The 25,778-nt window shown below is 36.5% G+C and overlaps 1 protein-coding gene across 2 annotated transcripts in view; it reads right to left on the bottom strand.

Annotated features, from left to right (window-relative positions):
- Positions 1-1,824: 1,824 nt before the first annotated feature.
- XEG113 (xyloglucanase 113) overlaps positions 1,825-25,778 on the bottom strand; it is a 50,969-nt gene continuing 27,015 nt past the window's right edge. For both annotated transcript variants that reach the window (XM_006878562.4, XM_011625631.3), the window contains exons 7-13: positions 24,074-24,168; positions 23,906-23,959; positions 4,429-4,542; positions 3,708-3,806; positions 3,426-3,542; positions 2,383-2,469; positions 1,825-2,238 (exon numbers count right to left, since the gene is read on the bottom strand). In XM_006878562.4, the coding sequence (XP_006878624.2) occupies positions 2,071-2,238; positions 2,383-2,469; positions 3,426-3,542; positions 3,708-3,806; positions 4,429-4,542; positions 23,906-23,959; positions 24,074-24,168 (734 nt within the window). In that variant the 3' untranslated portion in view covers positions 1,825-2,070. The remainder of the gene's footprint in view (positions 2,239-2,382; positions 2,470-3,425; positions 3,543-3,707; positions 3,807-4,428; positions 4,543-23,905; positions 23,960-24,073; positions 24,169-25,778) is intronic.

Genomic DNA, 25,778 nt, shown 5'->3' on the forward strand with positions numbered 1-25,778 from the left:
CATAATACATATAAAAACATATTGGTTTCTTCGAAATGAATGAATAAAAGAGACTTGATGATAGCAAAGAAACGCTAAAGATCAGTGGACGAATCAAATTTGTGATATTTGAAATGATGGGATGAAGAAAAGTATTTCTTCACAGTATGAGAAAGAGAGACTCCAAGTACGGAAGAGATGGACACTTCGTGACATGTGAAGCCGATGACTAATATATTCTCCATCAGTTACGTGCTCTTCTAATATCACAAAAGCTTGTCAAATAAGTAAAAACAATGAATCAAGAAAGCCCAGCTACCACACTACATGGTTTTGAGGTATGAAATATATCTCACATTACATTGTAAGGTCATATAGGGAAAAATGATCCAGTAACTTATTACTTTATGTTTAAAATTTTTTGGTTATATTTTGGCTAATTGTTTTATGAATGTATGAAGTATATGAACATTAAGTGATATGTGCTAACAAATTTGAAAGAACGGATTTGTGAATGCCCTGTGCTTTAGTGCATCCTTGTGCTAGAGTGTGAACTACTTAAGGTAGTGATACACATGGATATATGATTTGTTCGAGGGCTTTGAGGCCTAAGGATGAAACACGAGAGATGGGTGTGGCTCATTCAATTATATAAGCACGAAAGGAGTGTTCTGATGGAACTTGATCTTAGTGACAATCCTCCCAACAATGTCCAGCAATATAATATATTGTATGTGAGGATGATCTATTGATAAAATCTCCATATTTGTCAAAAAGAAGTATTTTGTCAATCTTTTTATAATCATGTTTTAGTCAAGCTTTATTTTGGATAAAATTATAATATGGTCTTTATGATTTGTTTTTGTGGTCATAAACTTCAACTCGGTAAAAAATTAAAGGTGAATGTGGTAAAGTGATTTATGAAGGCTAAACATGTATTTTAAAATTAAATTAGATGATTTGAGAAAAACATAAGTCTATGAATATGGTTTTGAGAAAATCACACAATCTTACAAGGTCAACTAAGTCTTTATGGAAAATCATTCTAAACCGTCATACAATTATCTAACTATTGCTTATGTATGCATATATACCTGGTCAAATAGCTTTTTGATTAAAGAGAAAAAAATTGTCCTGAAAGTATTTATAAAATTGGGAGAAAAACTATCATGCCCTGGTTTTTAAATACCCATATGCCTTGAACTATGTTTTTAGTTATTTAGAATCCTCGATTACTTAAAATCTTGAACTATAGAGAATGTTGTAGGAATGCCATCTTGTTAGGCTTCCTTGATACATATTGTGTTGATTACATAACTTTGTTTGTATGGATTTACTACCAAGATGACTAGTCTGATTGGACCTTTGTAGTTCAGGAAGGTTTTGTGTATTATGAAACCAACGGGCATTGAATTACTTATTGTATAAGACTTGCTCATGATAGAAGCATAAGAATGCATATATTGTATGCGCAATAATTGAGTAGAAGCTGCTATAGTCCCACAGTTTTTCTTTTAACTAATTGAGTAGAAGCTGCTATAGTCCCACAGTTTTTCTTTTAACTACTTGGATATTCAGATATACAAATGCAAGGTATTTCACGGATCCAGATGATACGAAATCTACATCTAGATATGTATTCATGCTTGGAGGGGGTACAATTTCTTGGAAATAAAAAAAAACAGGATGCGATGGTAATACCCACCATGCAAGCAGAATACATGACGTGCTGTTTGACAACCAAGGACGCCGTATGGATTAATAAATTTTTTAATCGACTTAACTTTCACCCCGTGCGTTGTGAGACAGTAAGGATTTTTTACGACAATATGGTGGCAATATGTATGTCAAAAGAGCCACGATTCCATAAGAGCTTCAAGCATATAAAATTATCTATCACCTGAAGAATGATGTGAGATTGAGAGAGATCAAGATTAGCTATATATCCACAACTATATCTCAGATGGGGGCTACACCTGATCAGCGTATCCCTATCTATCTCCCTTTGACCAAGTTACATAGCTCTTGACAGGTGCGCATGGGAGAGAGAGAGAGAGAGAGAGAGAGAGAGAGAGAATTGTCCTGATAGCTCTACCAATTTGGATGGTCCTCATGTTCTGTTTCAGGGAGAACTGGTTTCCAATTGGGTTTTTCATCCCAGTACATGTCATAGTATATGTGGCCGATCCGTTTCTGATCAACACAGCACCAGATCCCCACATAGCGCTTCACACGATGCCTGAATTTCTCCTCTCTTCCCTGGCTCACAAAAACACACACCAAAAAAATGAATAGAAAGCAAAAGAAAAAGGAAATGGAAAAGAAATAAAACAATAACAAAGAATGTAGAAACCAACAATTTAGAAGAACTTGAGCGACAACAAAAGGGAAGAGCGAACATGCCTCGTCACTGAAGCCTTGAAACGCATCTTGCATGGAAGAGAACCGTATTACTTTTACATGCTTGTAGGAAGAGAATACAGCTTTGAACTGTAAAGACATAGCGATCGATCATTATGTTCCATTTGAACTTACTGATCATACATGGTTTAGGAGAAAGTTGATTTTACTAACCTTAAAGTGCAATATTTTTAAAGGGTGTGGTTTGTATAGAGCCAAGGTTCTAAACAATCAAATTAGAACCCACCTTCAAATAGTGTCGAGAAATGTGGTTTCAATATAAGAAATCTTTGACTAGCCTTAAAATATATTTTCATCGTTAATTATAAAATTTAAAGCTTAAAAAATAGTGTAGAACGAGCAGATCTATGAAAACTTGAATAACTTAAAAAATTGATGGTCCAAAAATGCATTACAAGATTCACTATTTCCAAAACTTGAAATCCATTTTTTTAATCAAGTCACATCCATATTGATGTGGAGATGATCAATTTGAGGATATTTGGGTATCAAAACAACCTCTTCTAGTGAAATTTTAGAAGTAGGCTCTAATTTGATTGTTTAGAGCCTAGGCTCTATATAAACTTTTCCCATTTTTAAATTGCTTGACATTCCATACTTTCCAAACAGATATTTTGTCCATTATTTATGTGAAAATTGATTATGATATCTCCTATAGGAGAATTTCCACTATTCAATTCGTTCAACAACTAGGTTACATAGACACAAAAGTGCATGTCAGATGTTTGGAACGAATACAAGCACAAGAAACATACTAATATCAAAATTGGTCTTTCGGACATGACAAATCTGTAAGCTATTTAAAGGAAGGGGGAGGTGGGAATTTTTTGTGATATCAAGTACTTCTATGGTGAGCTTTCAGGAAGAAATGTTAAGAACACGTCCAGGTTTATAAAGTGTCAGGCTTCTCGTCCTTGGTGTATGGACGTGCACAAAAACCAGAGATGCGTGGCCATGTAACATGTTCCATAAATAAAGATCAGTTCTCTCCTTGTAATGAAAAAGGACTCTCAAAATATAATTACCATCTCTTCATTGCTGTGCTTAGGAAATCTGAGCACACCATGTTGCTCCTTCTCATTGGCATGACAGTTGAAGGATCCCTCATCACAGAGCTCAACATCAAGCATCGACTCTTTTACCTGGTAACATTAATGGTGTAAATGACTAAGTTAAAATTGATAAACCTATATGGAACCATATATGGACACCTCTCTCTCTCTCTCTCTCTCTCTCTCTGTCTCACAGATTACAAGCCAACGATGTGTTTCCATTAATTTAGCATACAGGTGGGTCTAGGTTCGTACCTGTTTGGGCAATAAGGGATTGTCGAGGAAAGAGTACTCTCTGAAATCAATCACCGGACCAAATTCATCTTCTGGTAGTCCATGTAACATTACATTAACCTGCATAGAGACGGGATGTTTAGATCATGAGTTGGTAGACCCTTTTGAGCATTAGAAATTGATACCACCAGTACTCGGCAAAGAAGAGTAACTATATGACTTTCTGCTTAAATGGACTGAGTAATCTCTGTTTCCTTTGGGGACCCTTACTTTCTATTACCTCTTCTGACAAATTTAGCATGCATTTATCAGAAGAACAATTAATGCAGAGAAACAAGGAAAGACATGATACAGCAAGATGCATCCGGAAAGGATTGTAAAATCAAGCAAAGTTTCTAGTGCTTGTAGTTTATTACAAGGATGGGGCTAATATAATCCAGAAAAAAATAATAACTTTGAATACATAACTAGATATCTTAAAGAAACACAGTTTAAAATCCTGAAGATGGTTCTAAAGCACAAGAGGAATGAGAGATGAAAAATACCCATCCTAAACAAAGGACAACATTTTCAGTTTTCCATTGTCTAGGCATGCGAAGCATGCATAGTTGAGTAGCTGTCTTAGGTTACCAATTTTCATTTCATAACTCAAAGGTGAGCAGTGAAGTGAAAATAAGTGTCATGAGAATCACATGAATGTTGATTTCAGATCACCATTGACCAGCTCCTTGGAAAGTAATACCTCCAATACATGGTCCATGGGGCAAACAAATGGTGTTCTTGTCATTGTTCCTGGCAATATGCCAGGATGTCCAAACCAGAGCCTGTCCAATCTACACCATAATGGAGGCATGACCTGAAACCCAGGAAACATACGTTATTACAGAGACAGAAATGGATGGTGGCAAACTAAAGTGTATATGAATTATGAAATGAAGGAAACAAATGGCATCAGGGATGAGGAAAACTAACTATGAATTTGTCACAACAATTATTTACCCGTTCCTTCAATAACAAACAATTATGAAGTTAACTTTCAAGAATTTTAAACATACTTGAAAAGAAGGTTTATATAAACAATTACTATCGAGTATTGACCAACAATTAGATCCAATGTGGAGTCAGCCATATCCACTAAAGTACCTGCAAAAAGATGACTATGCCCTTCTGATTACAGAAGATTGAAGAATAGGCACGTAATAATTTATATAGGCTAAATATATCACCACTCTTCTTGAAGCTCATGAAATGCTGATAATAATTCTCAACTCCCAAGTAAATATCTGTGATTATTCTTTTTCTTACACATTGATGATTACACAGACAAGTAATTCTTAACAAAGAACATGTAGCATCATTGCTATTAATGTTGTCACATCATCCCACAAAGTGAAGGTGTGGTTCAATATGTTTTTTCATTAAAACTACAAAGGTATTCTTGGATTGTTCTGGGACTCAGCTTGATCTTGAGCTGTGTTGACTTGCCAAGCCTGGAGTTGACTATCTGCCCAGGCTAATATGTTCTTCAGATTTCACTCTTTCTTTTGACATGGAAAAGAATCAGGTTAGACCTATGAAAATCTCAGCAAATCCTTGATAGGACTCAAATTTTTCAACCCTGGGATGTATACTGCCTTTAGTATTAAGCAGTCGCTCAAGCCAAGTGGGACTTGGACGAATTCCTCAACTTAAACTCAAAAATATATATAGACAAAAAACATTAAAGGTTAATTCCCTATTATCCCAATCACCATAAAGAAAACTATACAGGTTCAAGAAATTGAGCACTAAAAACTTCTGAAAAACGTTTTAGTGATTCTTGCGCCAGTGCAATTGAGAGATCTTGATACCACTTGTTTCTTGCATTTCCATGATACCAGCCACCAATTAAAGTACAAGATAAAAAGCTGAACCTTCCATCAAAACAAGATCAGGTCACCCACCTAACGTATGTGCGTCTTATCTTCTCCAAATAAATATTATCAGCAACAATAGATTGACACGACCGAAGGTGGATGTAGATGTCGTACCCAAGGGAATCCAGCCTTTTGAGAGTCTTGGTGCCTGTTCAGCGAAAGAGATCTCACTGGAAATTGGGGGCTTGTAACTTGTTGCACCATGACAATGTGAACATTGCATTTAAAATGTTTGAAAATTGGAGCCATTAATCACATGTGATGCTTGGCTACCTCATTTATGACTCCATTGTCATTTTGCTAATAACGTTTTCTAATACATTTAATGTTTTCTTATACCTTTAAGACGCATAAAACACGTTAACTGCTTACTAACACAACGACCTCAATGTTTCTTCAGTTTCTCTCATTATTTTGTTGTCAGTTGACAGAATATCTTAAATCCTTTGCCAGATTTATCCAGAATCTGATGAAAGTGATCAAAATCAGCACCAACAGAGGGAGAGAAGCTTTCTACTTTTTGCATGACAAACATCCACATTCCGCTCATTTATGTAATGTATACTAAATTCACACAAGCATGACTAGTAATTATTCAAGGCTGTGTGGCATTGGAAAATTCAATACATTCCTGGTTCTCATCATTAGCACAAGTACAGACTTGGTCTACTCCATTTTTCACAAAACGAACGGAATGGTCTTTATTTCATGGTTTCATTTTCCATGGTTGCAATAAGCATCATAGAACATGACATGATTTTTTTGACTAGTAACAAATAAGCCATTGTAGCATTCCACAACTAAGAAGCCCGTTGGTACCATGCATATATTTTACTCTATAATAGTAGTTTGAGTATGACCTAGGCTGACAACGGGCTGAGTGGCCTGTCTTGACAAGATTAAATAGGACCCAGGTCCTTATATGTGGCCAATGTGCCAGTACTAGATTCTTATCTGGCCTGGCCGGACCTGGCAGAAAACTGCCTATAGGCAGGCCCAAGCCCAGGCTCTATGATGCTGGAATAGGCCCTGGCCAACCCTGGCCCGGCCTATTGCCGGCCCTATGACTATCACATACAGCATGTTGAATACCGTGCTTCTACAATATGCTGAGAGAAGTACACGGGGAAGAAACATATCTTGGTTCACAGCAACCATAAACTTAATCATTGAAGACAAACCAGAAAGTACCATAGTAGTGCATTTCCTGAAAAAGGATGGAGAGGTTCATCAGAACCCATCACAATTCCTAGCTTCTAGTCACAAGAGCTTTTAACAAAGTTCTGCATGTATTCCCTGGTGATATCAGGGTTGCTTCTGAAAATGTCATTCATCATTCTTACACAGTCCCTAACAGAGTGTGTTGGATCTTTTAAGAGAATGCATAGACTCGAGCCATAGCAAGGACAATGTACTTCCCAATTTGCTTGGAGTCAGAACTGATGTGATAATGTTGATATTCTTCATTGTTGGGCCATGATTTCAAAGAACATTATCCACGGATTCCATTATATTATTTTTACAATGTATGGTGTCACCTTTATCTTTACGTTATCTTTACTCCTCCATACGCATCGGTTTTGGAGTTTCCAATCAGGCCAACGAAAATGAGCTTGTCGAAGCTCTCAAGAGAATCTGAGTAGTGGGAAACACTTACACAGAGGCTGACTTTCGAAACATTGTACCATGGGAAAAAGGCACTTCACAACCTCCTTGGCGACTAAACTATACTTTTTGTTAGTGTGTTAAGCCAAGTACAAGTGACATGTTTTAAAAAAATCATCTTTATAAAACAACGAAGCTCCAAATACATAAAATTTTCATACAAATTGACAATAGTACATAAGTTCCATTCGCCAAACCTGGATTTACACTCATTTTAAAATCAAAATACAACCTTAATTGGTCCCTTGTTAAAGCCCAAATTTAAGATGCAATAAGAAGATTGAATAAATAGAAGACTATACTCAATTACTCATGTTTACAACACTATACATGTTACATTCTCAAATTTCTCATCACTTTTGAATTATATCAAACACTTCAAGACCAATGTCCTTCTCCATCAAATCACAAACTTACATATGCCTAATTGACTTGATCATGGTAGCCAATATTCGAATTCAATTTGCATAGTCTATGGCCAAGGATTTAACATGGCATTAAGGAATAGGCTGAAAGACATAAAGATAAACATGTTCCAAATATGATATGCTCAATTCCTCATAGCTCAACGTATTAAATAACTCTAAGTTACAGCAAATAAAATTACGATCAACCAATGGGAATCAATGATCGAACCCTTTGTGCCTGGGTCACATAGGAAGACCTTTAGGGGACTTAATTTTGTCTCATAATGATAGCACGGATGACTCTAATCAAAAGGGTTTTCTCACTCACACAAATGGGAAGCTAATGGTCACTGATCTACCACTTGATCATGATCAAAAAGAGAGAGAGAGAGAGAGAGAGAGAGAGAGAGAGAAAGAGAGAGGGAAACTTTTAATTCACAAAATAGTTTGGTGAAGCTAAATTAATACAGCTCACATAGATCATAAGATTATGACCAAATAATGATGTATAGTGTGGCAATTTATCAAACACTTTTGTCCAAGTCCACACTCCAATAAATGAGTCTCAAAAGGACACTAAATGGTCATTGAGTTTCATGAAAAGTATGCGCAAAATCCCAAAGAAAATTAGGTGCTCAAATCTTGAAGAAAATGGTGTCTAGTGTGGGAATTCAAAGACTACAAAATGCAGTATACATGCATAGTTCAAAAGTTCAAAAGAGTAATAAAAGATCAATGAAACTCAAGGTAATGAGGTAAAAATGTTGCTGTAATGAAAGAATTACAGCACATCAACAAAAATGGAAAGGCTAAAAAATGGAAAGAAGATGGTAGAGATGTTACCTACGAAGATATGGACTAGACACCTTGAGATTTTGTATATACCATCACCATGATCAAGGAGCTTCACCAAAGGAGAAGGGAAGAGGCTCAAGGGAGAAAGTGAATGCTGGAAAATGAGGGGCATGGAAGACAATTCTCTCTTTATTGCTCTCTCTCTACAATGGCTCACAAGTGTGCAGACAAGGGTTTATATAGACTTGTTGGGGTGTGACATTGTGAGTGAGTAAATCCTAGCCCTTGATGCTATTTATCTATGGCATATGAGAAGGCTATGATCCTAACCACACATCTATGCCTAGCCATCAATATCAATGGATGTGATTTGCACACCATTATCACTCTACAAAACCCTAGATTAGCCATTTTACAAAATTGTCCTTGTCCCATAGAAAGTTTCTTCATATGCCCTTTAATTATACCATAATTGTCCATAAAACTTTACGAAAATAAACATCATAAGGGTAGGGGGGCATGCCCTTATAGTAATTTGGAAAAACAATTCCAATTAGGATAATATCTCATGGATGAGCCAATCAAAATGCGTCATTCAATAAACTTCACATGAGCCTAGCCAATAGAATCAATCCACATCAAAAGGTGAATCAAGGGACAACTAACCTAAGGCATATACCATGAATACAAATCCATGTTATATTGCCAACTTCAAACAACAAATACTCTTCAACAACTTGCGTGTATATTCAACAATGTAATGATTACTCCATCAGTTCACAGATTTAGATTTTACCAAATACAACAAATGAAAATGCTCATTTGCAGCTCTATGCAGGTAGGCCTATACATTTGTAACGCAACACACTAAGATATTCTGGTGTTCTGGATCATTCTTGGGCAGTGTGGTTTATGTTGGGGAGAACATCATTTAAAGGGTCAAACGCCTTACACAATTATTCAGGGGGTCAAAAGATTACAAATAACATTGGAGGGTTTACTTCATAACTTTCATTCAGTGTTGAAAAAAGCGCAGGCCGGCGCCTAGGCGTTTTGGTGGCTTGGCCACTGCATGCCGATTAAGGACCCCCCACGCCCCTCTCCTCAAAAAAAAAAAAACAATATGGACTAGGGAGTTCTTAGGCAGGGTTTTAGGCCCTAAGGACTTTTAAGGCAATTCTAGAGCCCCAAACCCCCTCATGATAAAGAAAAATCAATTATTGCAGAACAAATTTAGAGATACAAAGCCTCAAAGCGATTGTAAGACACCAAATTGCTTGAAATCCCAAATGTCATTGTAGAACACTAGAAATAATACATACACAAAGTCACAAAGGGGCTACTCAGCCATGCATCAAAAGTCAACAGGCAAAAGCAAATAACAAATACATTGACGATCTTTTAATAAATCGCAAAATCGAGGTTTTTAGGGAGTTTTTCTTTATCTAGACAACACGGATTTGGTTTTTGGGGTTTCGAATGTCCCCCCAAACCCATTTCGCCCATTTTTTGGGGAAAAAAATGAAGGTTTATAGATACCAAGTTCAATTGACAACATAAAATTTCGCTTCATTTCAATACAACATAACTCAATTACATCAAATTTTATATCATATACAATTCCAGTCGCTAAACTTGGCCTCAAATACACTTCAAAATAAAATAAGACTCTAATTGGCTCCTTGCCTTAGTCCATGACACAATATACATCAAGTAGATTGATTAAGAAATTGATCGTACACATGATCTCAAAAAATACAACAATATACAAATACATTGCCAAATTACGCATAACCTTGGAATTACATCATACACTTTAAATTCAAACTCTTTTCTCCACCAAATACAAGTATTGTGTGTGCATAGAATTTGAACATGGGAAGCTGATCATAGAGCTCATTTTACCTGCTATATGGCCTTGGGGTCTTAGCTATGTAACATGGGAGGACTTCCAATGGCATAATCACGTAGGCCAATTCAAAATTGTAATTTTACTATTTTTTGAGATTTTTTAGGAAGTGCCCAGATAAAATGGGGCATGAGTTTTAGTAGGATTTTGTGCGTGACTAGTTTTGGGGATATGGTTGATTTTAATATTGGGCAAAGGATTTAGGTCTCCTATTTTGACGGATTTGGGAGATTTACATACAGATTTATAGGAGATTTAGATAGAGATGGATTTAAATATGAAAAATAGGGATGGCGTGAGCTTAACAGAGAAAAGATAAGGATAGAGGTGGGTTATCTTTTGGATGCGTATCTTTAAGACATAGAGAGAGAGAGAGAGAGAGAGAAAATAGGGAGATGAAGAGAGAAAAAATAGGGAGCTTGGAATAAAAAAATGGAAAAATAGGGCAAGACTTTTATGGATTTTATTTGTTATTTTGTATTTAAGGGAAGGAAGTCCCTCATTGTAAAGAGATTAGAGAATAAGAATTGAGTAAATTGATCTTGTGAAAAGACCACTTTTGGGTGGATTCCCTTGCAGTTTTTGGGGTGGATTCCCTTGCAGACCCTAAGAGAAGATATAATCTCTCATTGGGGGTGGATTCTCTTGCAAACCTTGAGATAGGGTATAATCTCTCCCCCATTATTTTATTTTTTCTTATAAGTATTTTTTTTCTCCCTGCATCAATTGATATCACAGCCCTAAGATCCATGCCCAGATCCGTGCTGATATGGGGAGCCTTGAAATCCGTGATCTAATCATGGAAGTTGTTTGAAACGAAGTTCATGACATCAATCAGTGGTTGCAACGATTGGATCAAAGATGTGAGAGACTCAAAGAAGACCTTGTAGAGTGCAGTACCAAAGTAGTAGAACAACGTCTACGAGATTTCTTTCATAAATTACAATCGAAACAAGAGGAAGAAAAATATGAGGAGGTAAATCTTGATACAAAAGGCGACGCCGATATGCAAGAAATTTTGAATATCAATTGTAAAGAAAAATAAGAAATTTTGAAAATTGAATATGAAGAAGAAGATATGTGTGATGCAGTATTCGAAATCCAACCAAGTGAGTCTGAAGGAGAAATCAAAATTGAGCACGAAATCACTATGTTCTACTACAAGATAAGCACGAAGCATTCGATGAATCGGCTTAATGAAGAAATTGAAGAAAAGGTGTCGAGGCGCATGGTGGCATTACATCACCAATTATTAGATGGTGATTCACTTCAAGCTCGAGGTCGAGCTTCTTCCAACCCAGGGAGAATGATGTAGATAAAATTTAGGGAAAAATTCAAAATTTTAATTTTATTATATTTTGAGATTTTTTAGGAAGTGTACATAGATAAAGTGGGGTGTGAGTTTTAGTGGGGTGTGAGTTTTAGTAAGATTTTGTGTGTAACTTGTTTTGGGGATATGGTTGATTTTAATATTGGGCAAAGAATTTAGGTCTCCTATTTTGATGGATTTGGGAGATTTACTTAGAGATTTATAGGAGATTTAGATAAAGATGGATTTAACTATGAAAAATAGGGATGGCATGAGCTTAACAAAGATAAGTTAGGCATAGAGATGGGTTATCTTTTGGAAGCATATCTTTTAAAACGTAGAGAGAGAGAAAATAACGAGATGAAGACAGAAAAAATAGGGAGCTTGGAATAAAAAAATGTGGAAAAATAGGGAGAGACTTTTATGGCTTTTATTTTTTATTTTGTATTTAAGGGAAGGAAGTCCCTCATTGTAAAGAGATCAAAGAATGATCCGAGAATGAGAATTGAGTAAATTGATATCGTGAAAAGATCGCTTTTGGGTGATTCTCTTGCAGTTTTTGGAGCGGATTCCCTTGCAGACCCTGAGAGAGGGCATGGGCATATTCTCTCATTGGGGATGGATTCTCTTGTAGACCCTTAGAGAGGGTATAATCTCTCACCCATTGTTTTATTTTTTCTTATAAGTATTTTTTCTCCCTGCATCAGGAAGTCTTTTAAGCATCATATCATCTATACTTTCATGACACATTTTAAAATGAGAAAGGGTTTAATAAATTGAATACAAAATTGAGGAAAAAGTGAGAGAAAAGAAGGTACAAATCAATCTCAATTTGGTGATAAATTCAATAGCATGAGCATGAATATTAGGACTTAAATTTTTCTTTCAAAATATTACCAAATCGATCAATTAGAGACTGAATCAATTGGCTGATTTAGATCAAATATGCACGAAAAAATTATCTAATGAAATTTCAAGAAAACACTAAAAATAATCTCTCATAACTTGGATCAATCAATTGGCAATTAAATCATCAACCTCAAGGGGCTATTTAAGCTCAAAATCTCATGAATCGAAATGAAATTAGATCATCACACCTTGCAGTAATTGTAGATTTACAGCCATCAAGAGGCTTCAAGAAAAGGCTTGATGATGACCTCTTCAAGAAATTAAACATCCATGGAGCTAGGGTCTCATCTAGGCTTGAGATCAAGCTCCAATGGAGCTTCAATGGAGGACTCTCTCACTAGATCTTCACATCTCTCTTACTTTCTCTCACAAAGTTGTTTCTTTCATGAAGAAGATGAAGATACAAAAGATAGGGTGTGCAACTCATGGGAGGAGTTTCTCTCTCTAAAACAAGGATGTAGAGAGAGAAAAAGAGAGATATGAGGGGTGTACCTCACTATGTAAGAGAGAGAGAGAGGAAAGGATGGATGAGGACATGCCACATTTATGAGGTCTTTTCTCTCTCTTGAAACTCTAATATGGAAGAGAGAGAATAAAAAAACACTAGGAGGGGCGTGCCCCTGAGAGGGAGAAAGAGGAACTTTCAATTGAATTGTAATAAGAGATTAAAGGGGTATTTATAGTATCAAGTGTAGAGATGCTTTAGATGTACTTTAATCTTGGCCATTGTAGTTCAATATCCATAGCTACAAAAAGAGGCTTGATCCTAGCCCACCATCCACCATGATGCCATCTTGAAGTGTGGTATGGATTTAAACACATTTATCCTCCTTTTTTTAATAACCATAATTCACTCCAATTTCCCTTGTATTAAAATACCCATACTCTTTTCATTTAATAAAACTAAAAACCAAGTTGGAGGGTATACCCTCTAGGTAATTTGACAAAAATTCCAGCAAAAATCAATTTTGAAACTTCCCTCTATTATATAAGAGCATGTGGAGCTAATCAAATCATGCCACACAAACTAGTTGGTGAACTGCACAATTATTGCATACCATTAGGGTTTCAATCCTAGTTTCAAACCTTATGCCCCTTCTAAAAAGGCTCACACACATGTACAAACCACTTCCTTTGAACATCTAACATGTGCCAAAACTAATTTTCTCAATATCCAAAATTGCACAAAATCCAATATTACAAAATGCCCCCATCATAATAAATTACATAATGACCAAAAAGGTCACCATGGGGAATGACACCACCCCCACATCATCACCATGTGGGGCGGATATAAAGGCCCCCATGGCCCCAAGTGGACACCCATTGGCCATTTGGCCCCCTTAATCATCTTTGAACAAAATAATTCCGAAAAAACATGTTTCCTTGCTCAAACAAATATGAAAAAATTCTCAAAAATCCACAAAAATCATTTTAATCATTTTCTATCAAAATAAATCATTTTAACACTGTCTAAAAATATTTTCAGGGGAAAATAGGATCTTATGGAGTTGAATTAGGAATCCGAGTACTCCACTGGGCTAGACAAGGAATCCAAGTCTACCTTATCGGTATGACCCAACAAACTCAAAACCTGTAATGTATAATCAGAGGCTCATGATATAGCTTATCAAAGTCAAACCAATAAGTGACCTAGAATTCTCAAGTACTAGTGGATTTCAGGTGCACCACGTAGAGGACATGCACACGCAAAATGCGGGGGTTCCACTCTTGACACATGTGCATACCTCTTCTCAGTGGATCATTGGAAGAGTCACTTTCCTACTATTTATGCATATGTTATGAGAAAGTTCTAAGAGTCAAGAATTTAGACCAATGCCCTATCTTGGCCCTAACCTTCCCATCTAGGGCTAATTATCAAGCTCATATCATCATACATATAAATCACATCGCCCTTGTCCAATCATCCAGACATTGTTGGGGTTATGTGGCCATTAAAAGGCCTTATGAGAGCATGTAAAACTATGACTATAGTGACGTGATAGCTCCAATGGGAGCGTGGTCCAGATGGACTGTGTGGCATGGTCCAAGGTGGACTGTGAGGCATCGCTAATGTCGTGACTCACCTGAGTTTTAACAGGCTATAGCTCAGACTGATGTCTAAAAACCCGTAGCCCTAGGCATTTGAGAGCATCGCCCTTGTCCAATCATCCAGACATTGTTGGGGTTATGTGGCCATTAAAAGGCCTTATGAGAGCATGTAAAACTATGACTATAGTGACGTGATAGCTCCAATGGGAGCGTGGTCCAGATGGACTGTGTGGCATGGTCCAAGGTGGACTGTGAGGCATCGCTAATGTCGTGACTCACCTGAGTTTTAACAGGCTATAGCTCAGACTGATGTCTAAAAACCCGTAGCCCTAGGCATTTGTGCACAACCAATAAAGGTTTCGATATGGGGTCATACCTTGATGAGGTCGGAGTTGTGCTCAAGGTGGTTGGCGAGGGGTTTGGGTGTGACCCCAGTGCACGATGGTTCGCTAGCGAGGACAAGGGTCAAATCCTCATCAATACCATCGCACGACATGTACACTAGATAGTCATCTCGGAAGCAGCCTTTTGGGTGAGGGTGTGTCGTGTATATGTGCCAAAGAGATCTCCTTGCAACACTGGACTGTGTTGGAAGGACCCATGAGGTATTGTACTAGAATGGGATAAGGACTTGTCCTCAGAGAGGAACCTATAATCCATGAGCTAGGATCGTGTCTCTTTCATTAATTGGCTGACTTTGATAGTCCAAGCATGAACCCCTGCGAAGGGCTGTGGGTCATGGGAACTGTTGGATTAGTTTGAGAGGATGACAATGCAATGCGGTTCCCAGAAGGGATGGAGTCCTCAGTATATTTGTGACATTCCTAACTCTTTACATCTAATTCCCATTAAATCTTCTTAATTATATTTTAATTATATTTTAGATAATTAAAATAAAATTTTTAGATCTCTCTGGATATTTTAGTTTAGTGAAAAAGGATTTTTAAATAAGAAAAAATTAATTTTCTAGATTTATTTATTTCAAAGAGAGAGAAAAATATTTATTGGTTTTCTAAATTTTTTTATTTATCCAAAATTCTTTTTGGGGTGTGGGGGCCCATTGGTAACTTGGGCCAACCACATTTGAGCCCATTAGGTGGGGAATGGGGCCCACATAGCTCACTATGTGTGGGACGCCCCACATGTTGCATTCTTTCTTTTTAATGTGTGGCTTGTGAAGGAAACCACCTACTTGTTTTGAAAATAAAAGGAAAGTTTGATGGAATAAGGTTGATTGATTTATAATAGCCAGGCATAAAGATTAATCGAAATTAGATTTGTAAATACATGGTATTTTCTCTACACAAATATTTGATGGGAATAGAATTATGAAAACTGAAGAATAATGGTTCTAGCTTATTCATTTAATCATGAAGACCGATCTAAGGAATAAAGGGTTAAGATCTCTTTACCCCACAGGTCTCCAAGATCTACGGACGATGGCAGAAACCCTAAACCCCAAAAACCTTGCCTCCTCTCTATAAATATTCTCTACACGGTGTATTTTCTACACTTGCAAAATTGGATTGACCTCTATCTGTATGAATTGTATTGTGTTGTAAATGTCACTAGTTCATGGACTCATTGAATGGTGTGATTTGGGGCCGGTACTGACTATAATTTTGTATTTTTTAGTCTATTTTTATACTAAAAAATTTGGAGAGAAACTCTTTGTGAGTTGGGAGATATTATATTTTCATAAGAGATGCTCATCTTCTGTTCTGTAGTAATAAAAAGGTGTGACATGTTAAGTCACTCTTTTGAATGGAATCCTTTTAAGCCTCATTCTAAGCGTTATAGTGTGCCATGGGTATAATTTATGACAATAGAAGGCTCAGAGACAGGTCATGAAAAGTTGGGAGATATGACACCCTATGTAAAGGGTGCTCAATCTGGGAATTGCAAAAAAGTATAAGTTACACAATACATGTTATACTTATAAAAGACATCTTCATTTCTCTTCATTTTGGGCAATGAAAGGATATGTAGAGATACTTATAGAAGCCTAGAAATCCCAAGATCAGTGGCAAAATCATAGGAGTCACCTTTGGAGTGATGACATGGAGAACAAAATTTCCTTGTTGTGGAGTGAGGAAGAATCCGAAGGGCGGACAATTAGAAGCTTCTCTGACATGTGCAGATGATGACCAAGTGATCCTCCATTCCATTGTGTGCTCTTCCAAGAACAAAAAAGCTTGTCAGCAAGCAAAAGCAAGGATCAAGGAAGGCCAGATACCAAGCTATACGGCTGGAGGTATGAAATCTATCCCGCGTTACATGGTTAGGTCATATAAGGAAAGAGAATTCAATAACTTATAGCCTTTTGAGTCTAACCTGACCTTTATACTTCCTTTTGATTATATCTTGGTCGGTTTTGTGTATAAGTATGGAAAGCAAGGACATTAGTTGATAGGTGCAAACAAGTTAGAAAGAGCCAATTTTGAATACCCTTACATACAAGTGCCTTCTTGTACTTGTGTGAACTACTTAAGGTCGTAAAACACAAGGGTTGTGGTTTTGGTGTTTTGAACAAGGTCTCAAAAAAAAAAGAACAAGGTCTATGGCCTAAGTATTAAACACTAGAGCTGGGTATGGGGTATTTAAATGTGTAGCGCAAAGGAAGTGTTTCACCCATTTTGTATGTTCCGACAGAACCCGGTTTTGTTGTTTGTCCTCCCGATAAAATGGGTTTTGATGCCAAGAAAATATATATTTTACATATTTGTCGGGTTTTGATGACCATCTTTTGTTTTGGATAAAATCACTGACGGATTTTACGACTCCTTTTGTGATTATAACATGACGTGGTAAGAATTAAAGGTGAATGCGGTAAAATCAATTTCAAAGACTAAATATGTCTTTTGAAAATTGAATTGGACCATTTTGTATGTTTTGGGAAGACCCCCTTAGTCTTGCAAGGTCCACCAAGTTTTTATGAAAATCATACCAATCCGCCGTGCAATTGTATATGTCGCTTGTGAAAATATACCGAGTCAAGAGACTTGATAAAAAGGAAAAACATTGAGTCTTGAAATTATTTTTATAAACATGGGTGAAGAGTCTTTAAACTTTGCACCGGTTTTAAATACCCATAATTCTTGATTCATGTTTTTCATAGTACTGTTTGGAATCCTCAACTACCTAAGACCTTGAACCATAGGGAATGTCTTGGGGTACAGATCTTGTCAGGCTCCCATGGCATATGTTGTGTGGATTCGCATTGATAAAAGGTCACAGTTATATGAGAAGACCAAGAATGTCAACACAGACTACTATAATGACGGGAACGAGATCTGAGCACCAGAGAAAGAGGCTTTATGTCTCCTACAGAGGCTACATTAGTGAATCCTTAATGAAAGGATGGATGGTGAAGGAGTTTGCCAAGTTATGTGTAATGTAATGGACATAAGAGAGAGCATGTGAGATATGCTTGAGAGATTATAATGGGGGATGAGAGTGTGTAAGGGAGAGTTTGCAAGGCCTTCAAAGGCCAAGTGGGAGATGTCGGGGTTATGTGGCCATTTAAAGGCTTTATGAAAGCATGTAAAACTATGGCTATAGTGATGTGATAGCTCCAGTCGGAGCGTGGTCCGGATGGACTGTGTGGCATAATCCAGGGTGGACTGTGAGCATCATCGATGCCATGACTCGCTTGAGTTTTAACAGGCCATGGCTCATGTTGATGTCTAAAAACCCGTAGCCCTGGGCATTTGTGCACAACTGATACGGATTTCAATGTGGGGTCATCCGTTGATAAGCTTGGAGTTGTGCCCAGGATGGTTGGCCAGGGGATTGGTATGACACGTGTGCAGCGGTTGGCCAGAGAGGACAAATGTCAAATCCTCATCATTACCATCGCACGACATGTACACTAAATAACCGTCTGAGAAACAGCCTTCTAGGTGAGGACGTTTCATGTACATATGCCAAAGAGATATCTCCCTGCAACATTGGATTGTGTTGGAAGGACCCATGAGGTATTGTGCTAAAAGGGAGCCTAGATTTGTCCTCAAGAAAGAACCTATAATTCATGGGCTAGAATTGTCTCCTTTATTTATTAGTTGACTTTAATAGTCCAAGCATAACTCTTGCGAAGGGTTGTGGGTCATGGGAACTTGGATCAATTTACGATGATTACAGTGAGATGCAGTTCCTAGAAGGGATGGAGTCCTCAGCATATGTGTGATATTCCTAACTCTTTGGATCTAATTCCCATCAAATATGTTAAATTATGTTTTAATTATATTTTAGATAATTAGAATGAATTTTTTAGATCCTTCTGGGTATTTTATTTTAGTAGAAAAGAATTTTTAAATAAGGAAAAATTAATTTTTTAGATTTATTTAATTCAGAGAGAAAATATATTTACTGATTTTTTAAATTCTTTTTATTTATCTAAAATTCTTTTTGGGGTGTGAGGGTCCATTCGGACTTTGGGCCCACCACATTTGAGCCCATTCGGTGGGGATGTGGGGCGTATGGGATGATGCCCCACATATTCCATTCTTTCTTTTGTGTGACTTGTCATGGAAGCTAACTACTTGTTTTGAAATTAAACAGAAGGCTTTATATATTAAAGTTAATTGATTTAAAATAAGAAGGTGTAGAGATTGATTGAAATTATATTTATAAATATATAGTATTTTCTCTACACAAATATTTAATGGGAATAGAGTTATGGAAATTGAGGGATAATGATTTTAGCTCATTCTTTTAATCATGATGGCTGATCTAAGGAATGATGGGTTAAGATCTATTCACCCCACAGGTCTCCAAGAACTACGGTCAAGATTAAATCTCATAATGATGGTAAAAACCCTAGCCTCCTCTCCATAACTGTTCTCTATGAGGGTGTATTCTCTACACTTGTGAAATTGGATTGGCCTCTGTCTCTCCCCATTGGTGTGGGGCGTACGAAGTTCTTGGGGGTTACCTGAGGTAAGGTATTAGGTAATTCTAATGACTCCATGCTTCACTATTCTTCATGCATTGTATTTTTGTTTGATTGGAAAGAATTGTAGTAGTATGCAAGAGAAGATCCTAGATTGTATTAAAGTATATTTTATGAATAAAGTTGTAATTTTGGAGCCATGTAGGTGTTCTAGCCGGTATGAATAAAAAAAATAAAAAAAAATAAAAAAATTAACTGTATATACTTGGCTAGATCACATTGTCCTACTTTCAGTCATGAGGCCTAATCGAGCTCAGTAACAATAACAATAATAATAACCGACCTGGACTAGAGGGAACTCTGAAACCTCTCGATCCTCATATATTCACCAATCCTCCCGAGTTTTTCATGACACTTGGTCCCAGTCTGCCAAGATCCTAGAGTCATATGCCACTCTTTTCACTCCCACTGTAGTCATGAGCTATAACATGTCGGTGTTACAAGGCCTTGAAAGGCCTCTAATAAAAAATGACCATTTTCACCCTAGCCGCGTTTTTCTGCCTCGGTAACTTGCATCTAGGCGGGCGCTTAGATGCAAGCCGCCTAGGAAGTTGGGCAGCGAATTTTTGAATATTGCTTTCATATCATTTAGTTACCTCAAAATATTTTAAAAAATACCTGCATTCCCCTATTCAAGATTAGGAACCCTGAAGCAGCTGACATTTTAGTAATTTTCAAAGTATTTTGATATTCGCACCATTTGCTTAGGGCCTCTTAGATGGGTCAGATTACTGAAATGCTATTGCGTGTTCAGGGTTCTCAGCTATAAACAAGAGCAATTTGGGCATTTGTTAAGACACTTTCTGAGGAGGTAAATGAGTAAAATGAAACTTAAACAATAACCCTCTCATATTAATTAGGACCTTTTGACCCCCTTGATGATTTTGTAAAAAGTTTAACTAATTATCGTCATCAGAGCCTTTTTTCAACAATTTGGGGTTGGCTGCACAAATCCTGATCTAGTATTCTGCTCTATCAAGGGCCATACACTTAGTGAGGCCATAAGTCCCCATATTTTTTGTCACTACTTCGGCGCCTTAATTGATATCTTCCCATTATGTTAATATTTAATATTACAAAACTAAGTCAAGTTTTTCTATTAAAAAATGTCATTGAGTTCACATATATCAATAACAATTTCCATTTCTCATCTTTCAAGTCCTTAGATAGTCACATGGCGGCAAGGCACTAATGAATTGCTTTTGACAAAAAGTTTAAATAGCCATTGTGCTTAAGTTTTTTGTCAAACCATCCAAAGTTCAGTAATTACCCTATTGCATGAAAAGAACCTTACAAGCCACAACTCCTCCTTGAGTGATACTATCACTTAGGATTACAGTTCTAGAGCACAACAAAGAGGACTTGTGGTTTCAAACTACCCAAAAAAACTTGTGGTTCAAATTTGCAAACTCAGGAATTCATTCCTAGTGGACATATGCAATCTTCTCTATGTTGTAAATAATGCATAATAATGGATATTGAAGTGGGGCTAGCATTATTTAACACATACATAAAAAAATACACATTAACAAAAATTAGATTTCTACAAAGAAGTATAGAATATATTGAACCATCAATTCACCAATTTAGAATTTAGATGTGTGACATTTCAAAGAACAACCATAGATAGTATAAGAGTATCAACTGGTATTTTTAACATTTTATGTAACATATTCATGATGCATCATGTGAATATGGAAGTTTTACAACCAAAATAGTTAAGTCTTGTTTGTTTTTTGGAAGCCGAGGCTTCCAGGAATTGCAATGCTCCCGCGTTTGTTATGCAGGAGTGGAAGCCACTGCTTCCAATGACCTTAAAAACAATGTCAATTGATGTTGCTCCATGGTAACCCATCGAAGCGGTGGCCTCCAAACTTTGTGGAAGAGGGGGTTTGGAAGCCCCTTCTTCTGCAAAACAAATGTGCCCTTGATGTCACATAAAATCCCCCTGCCTCCTTCAAACTCGTATGGATGTCTCATATCTTAAAGGCTAATTTTGGGATTGGCATTTCCAACCGTGCGTGACTCTAACACGTATTTGTCTATGTAAGATAGACCATACCCATAAACGTAGTATATTGATATAACAATGATACTGATTATATCATCTATGCACTTTATAATGAAAAAGTATGCACACACAAATATTCGTGTTTATACACATGCATCTATCTATTACTACAGTATATACTAACTACTACGACCACTCCTAATCCCTCTCCCTTAGGGTTTTCCCAAATTGCTGAATATCTGCTAGTGGTTGGGCATGTAATGACATTAACAAATATATATATATATATATATATATATATATATATATAATTTATTTTTATTTTTATTTTATTTTTTTTGGGGGGCAAAGAAGCAAACTTTTTTCTTTATTTTTTATATATAGTTCAGATTATTGAGTATCAACTTGTAACTTAAAGACGTAGTTTGTTGTTTACAAGCATAATTTCTTGTAAAAATAACACACATGGTGCGTTGTAAGGCCCCATTGGGTGGTAACTTCCTTTTTCCGATGGCGTTATTTTTTGTCTCAGAATAACTTTCTTTTACTAATGGATGTGGTTTCTACAAGGTTGCAACCTTAAACAATCCAATTAAGGCACACCTCTAAATTTTATCATAATATGTAATTTTGGTGTAAACAAATCTTAGGATTGTCTCAAAATCTATTTTCATATTTAATTATAAAATTTTAAACTCCAAAAATATTTAAAATCAAGTAAATCTATAAACATATGAAAATGGACGATTTAGATAATGTGTTGCAAGATGCACTATTTCTTGCACTCAAAATCTTATTTTTTTTCATATTCTTATATCTCGATATCGAGGTGATCAATTAGAATGTTTTTCAACATTAAAACAACCTTTTCCAATGGATTTTTGAGGTGCATATGTAATTCTACATTTTAAAGTTGCAACCTTATATAAACTTTTTCCTTTACTAATAGCCCTATTTTCTTTCTTACTCTAATTTTAGAGTGATAAATGTCCTAACCAAAGTTACAGGAATCAGAATTGAATCAGATCCAGGATCGGGACTGCAGGGCTGTGACACATAAGAAGCTCCTTATAGTAGGGATTGCGGTCCATTCACCATGAAATCTAGATATCTCGATCTCAATATACAGGCGAGCTCGATTCAAATTTAATAGGAAGTGAATGATAAATTATACAGAACCGAGCTCCATATGGTCAAATCAAAGTTCCTAAGAGCACTTAACCAGTATGGTACTATAGTATATACTAGTATAATATGCCACAATATTATACAATACCATACTGTTATACTATGCTACATTACTATGCTGCATTCTATATTCTACCATACTATTCTATATGCTATGTTTAAATCTTCCATATACAACTATACAATATATCCTACACTATAGTGTATACTACTGTACTATAGTGTATGCTAATGTAATATACCACATTGCTAGACTACACTGTATTGCTATGCTGTACTGTTGTACCACACTGCTATATTGTACTGCTAACTATACTATATTGCTAAGGAATTTGGATCCCATGTAACTCAGGACCTCAATCCCTAATAGGAATGATCTAGATTCCAAAGTTTAAGAATCGTAGAGGAGCAAGATCCCCCTTCCCAGCGTGCAGGATCGGATTTTCGGTGTGAGATCAACCCCTTGGTTGGCAGATCCCAGTAACCATGGTCCCAACCTGGTCCACTATGACTGACAGGGGAGCCCACGTTTTGCATACCCACTTATTCCCAAAATGCCACCAAAAAATCTATAAGAATAAACAAAAGACTAGCTTTCAACTATTTCCAGTTCTGTGACTATGACGACATTAAGAGACTAGTTTTCAGAACTTCCCATCAATGTAACTGGGGCTATTATTACTTTGATATGACTGCTAAGACATGCAAAGGGCCCAGGGTTCTACTTGAACTTTTATGTTCCATGATTAACCTTCTCATAAAATTCAAGTCCTATAGGGCAGAACTTAGAAACATAATATGTGATTCAATTAAGTGGGCAGCCTGCGTAAATCTTTGCCACATCTTTTCATGAATCATGAACCAATAATGATGATAATATGTGATTCTAAATTATAAAAAAAGAGTTACATTCACAACAACTTAAGCAAAGGTACAATATATCATTAAGTACAAAAGGGATCATATAATTGGAAGCTAGACTTTCATCACACTATAATACAGGCAGTGTTTGAGACCTAAAAATCCCTTTATATGGCTATGGCAAGTGCGGCCCTTACTTGCTTTACAATGACCTAAAAAGTCAATTTTGAGTTTCGGCGAACTTACCAGTGTTCGATTCAACAATGAAGCAATGGCAAGTGCGGTCCTTACTTGCTTTATCTGAAAATAGAAATATAACAAACAAAGCAGTGAGTTACAGAAAAAGGAAACCCCAAAGAGTTAGATTCAGAGTTGGGATGAAAACAAGGATGACAGATGAAACACAAGTCGTACTTGGTAGTTAACAAGAGAGAAGTGTGATTTAAGTGTAGGCGCACCACCTAGCAACAGGCTCTTAGGAATAGATGGTTTGAATGACAAAAAGCCTCCTGTAGAGAGTTCCAGAACTTGTGAGCATTTGGAAGTTAGCAAGAGAGAAGTGTATTTATAATTTTATGTGCACCATCTTAAGTATAGATAACTTTTATAACAAAAAACCCCTTTTAGCAAATGCACTAATTCAGTAAGCATGTTGCATATATCCAATAGTCCAACACTGGAAGAAGTACTGAGGCTCTGGAGTATGAGATAAGATGTTGCATTGGAAATGAAACTTATAGAAAGGAAAAGCCTGAAAATTTTGATTACTATTGTAACAAAAATCCAGCAAGAAACCTGTGAATAGTAGTAGGACATTCTGAATATCAAACTATTGCAGATAAAGAATTGCAGAAATCCTTGAATAAATGCGCAATAAATTTAGCTTGTATAACTACAAGCATGGAATTAAGCCGACTAGTGTCAAACCATTATAATCAGTTGCACTATATCTTTTCTTGGATATCATAAGTTCATAACAACCAATAATGTTTAATAAAACAGTATCATAGTGCTGTGGATGGGGAGAGAGCTGTGGATGTGAAAGTTGATTAGTAGATGACCATTGGAACCTTTCTAATGGACATCACACTCAGGAGCATAGTTTCTGGAATCTCTCACTCCAAGTGTCGATTCCGCTTTGGAATCCCGATTTGGTGATTCCTTGAAGGAATCTTTATGGAACCCATTCCTATGAAATTAGAAATCTCAATCCTACAGCTATTGAATCTCAGTTCAATTTTTTTTGGAATAGTTAGGGTATTGAAGAAGAATAAGAAGCAAAGATAAGAGCAAAGAAATTAAGAGATTATGAGTGTCTTGATTATGCTGAGAAGATCCTTGATTCTTGCTTGATCATCATCACCATCATCATCCAAGCCTTTTCCAACTATTTTGGGTCAACTACACAAATCATGTTCTGTCATTCTGCTCTATCAAGGGTCATACCCCTTAGTCAGACCATAAGTTACCATAACTTTTGTCACTACTTCATTCATGTCCTTTTGGCCCTTCTCCTTGCCCTTTTAGAGACTTCCACAAACCAAATCACCCACATAATTGGTAATGTTCTAGGTCGACACTGCACATAGCGTAAGTCTACTATCCCTCAGTTCCCTAGGATGTATTTATTCCAAATCATATCATTTCTTGTCTTGTCAGCTGTTACTTATTCATCTCAACATCATCATCTCAACTACACTTATTCTATGGATATGTTGTTTCTTGACTGACCAACATTCCATACCATGCTGGTCTCATATCCCTCCAATAAAACTTCCCCTTCATTTCATGGTATGTAAAGATCACATAAAACTCCGAAGGCACATCTCCACTTCACCCATCCACCTTTAGTTCTATGTGCGACATCTTCCCCGATCTCTCCATTCTCATGGATTATTAATCCTAGATATTGAAAATAATCTCGTTTAGGTACTTCTTGGCCATCAATCTTTAACTACTACCTCGTTTCTACTCCTATTATTACTAAACAGGCATTCCATATATTGTCTTAGTTTGGTTAATTTTAAATCCTTTAGACTCCAGAGCATCCCTCTAAAATTTTATGTTGATGTTGTCTCTAGTCACATCAATCAAAACTATGTCATCATGGTTCTTCATC

This window comes from Amborella trichopoda, chromosome 3 (assembly GCF_054954075.1).
Source record: "Amborella trichopoda isolate Santa Cruz 75 chromosome 3, AtrichopodaSantaCruz75HAP2 v2.0, whole genome shotgun sequence".
Taxonomy (NCBI): domain Eukaryota; kingdom Viridiplantae; phylum Streptophyta; class Magnoliopsida; order Amborellales; family Amborellaceae; genus Amborella; species Amborella trichopoda.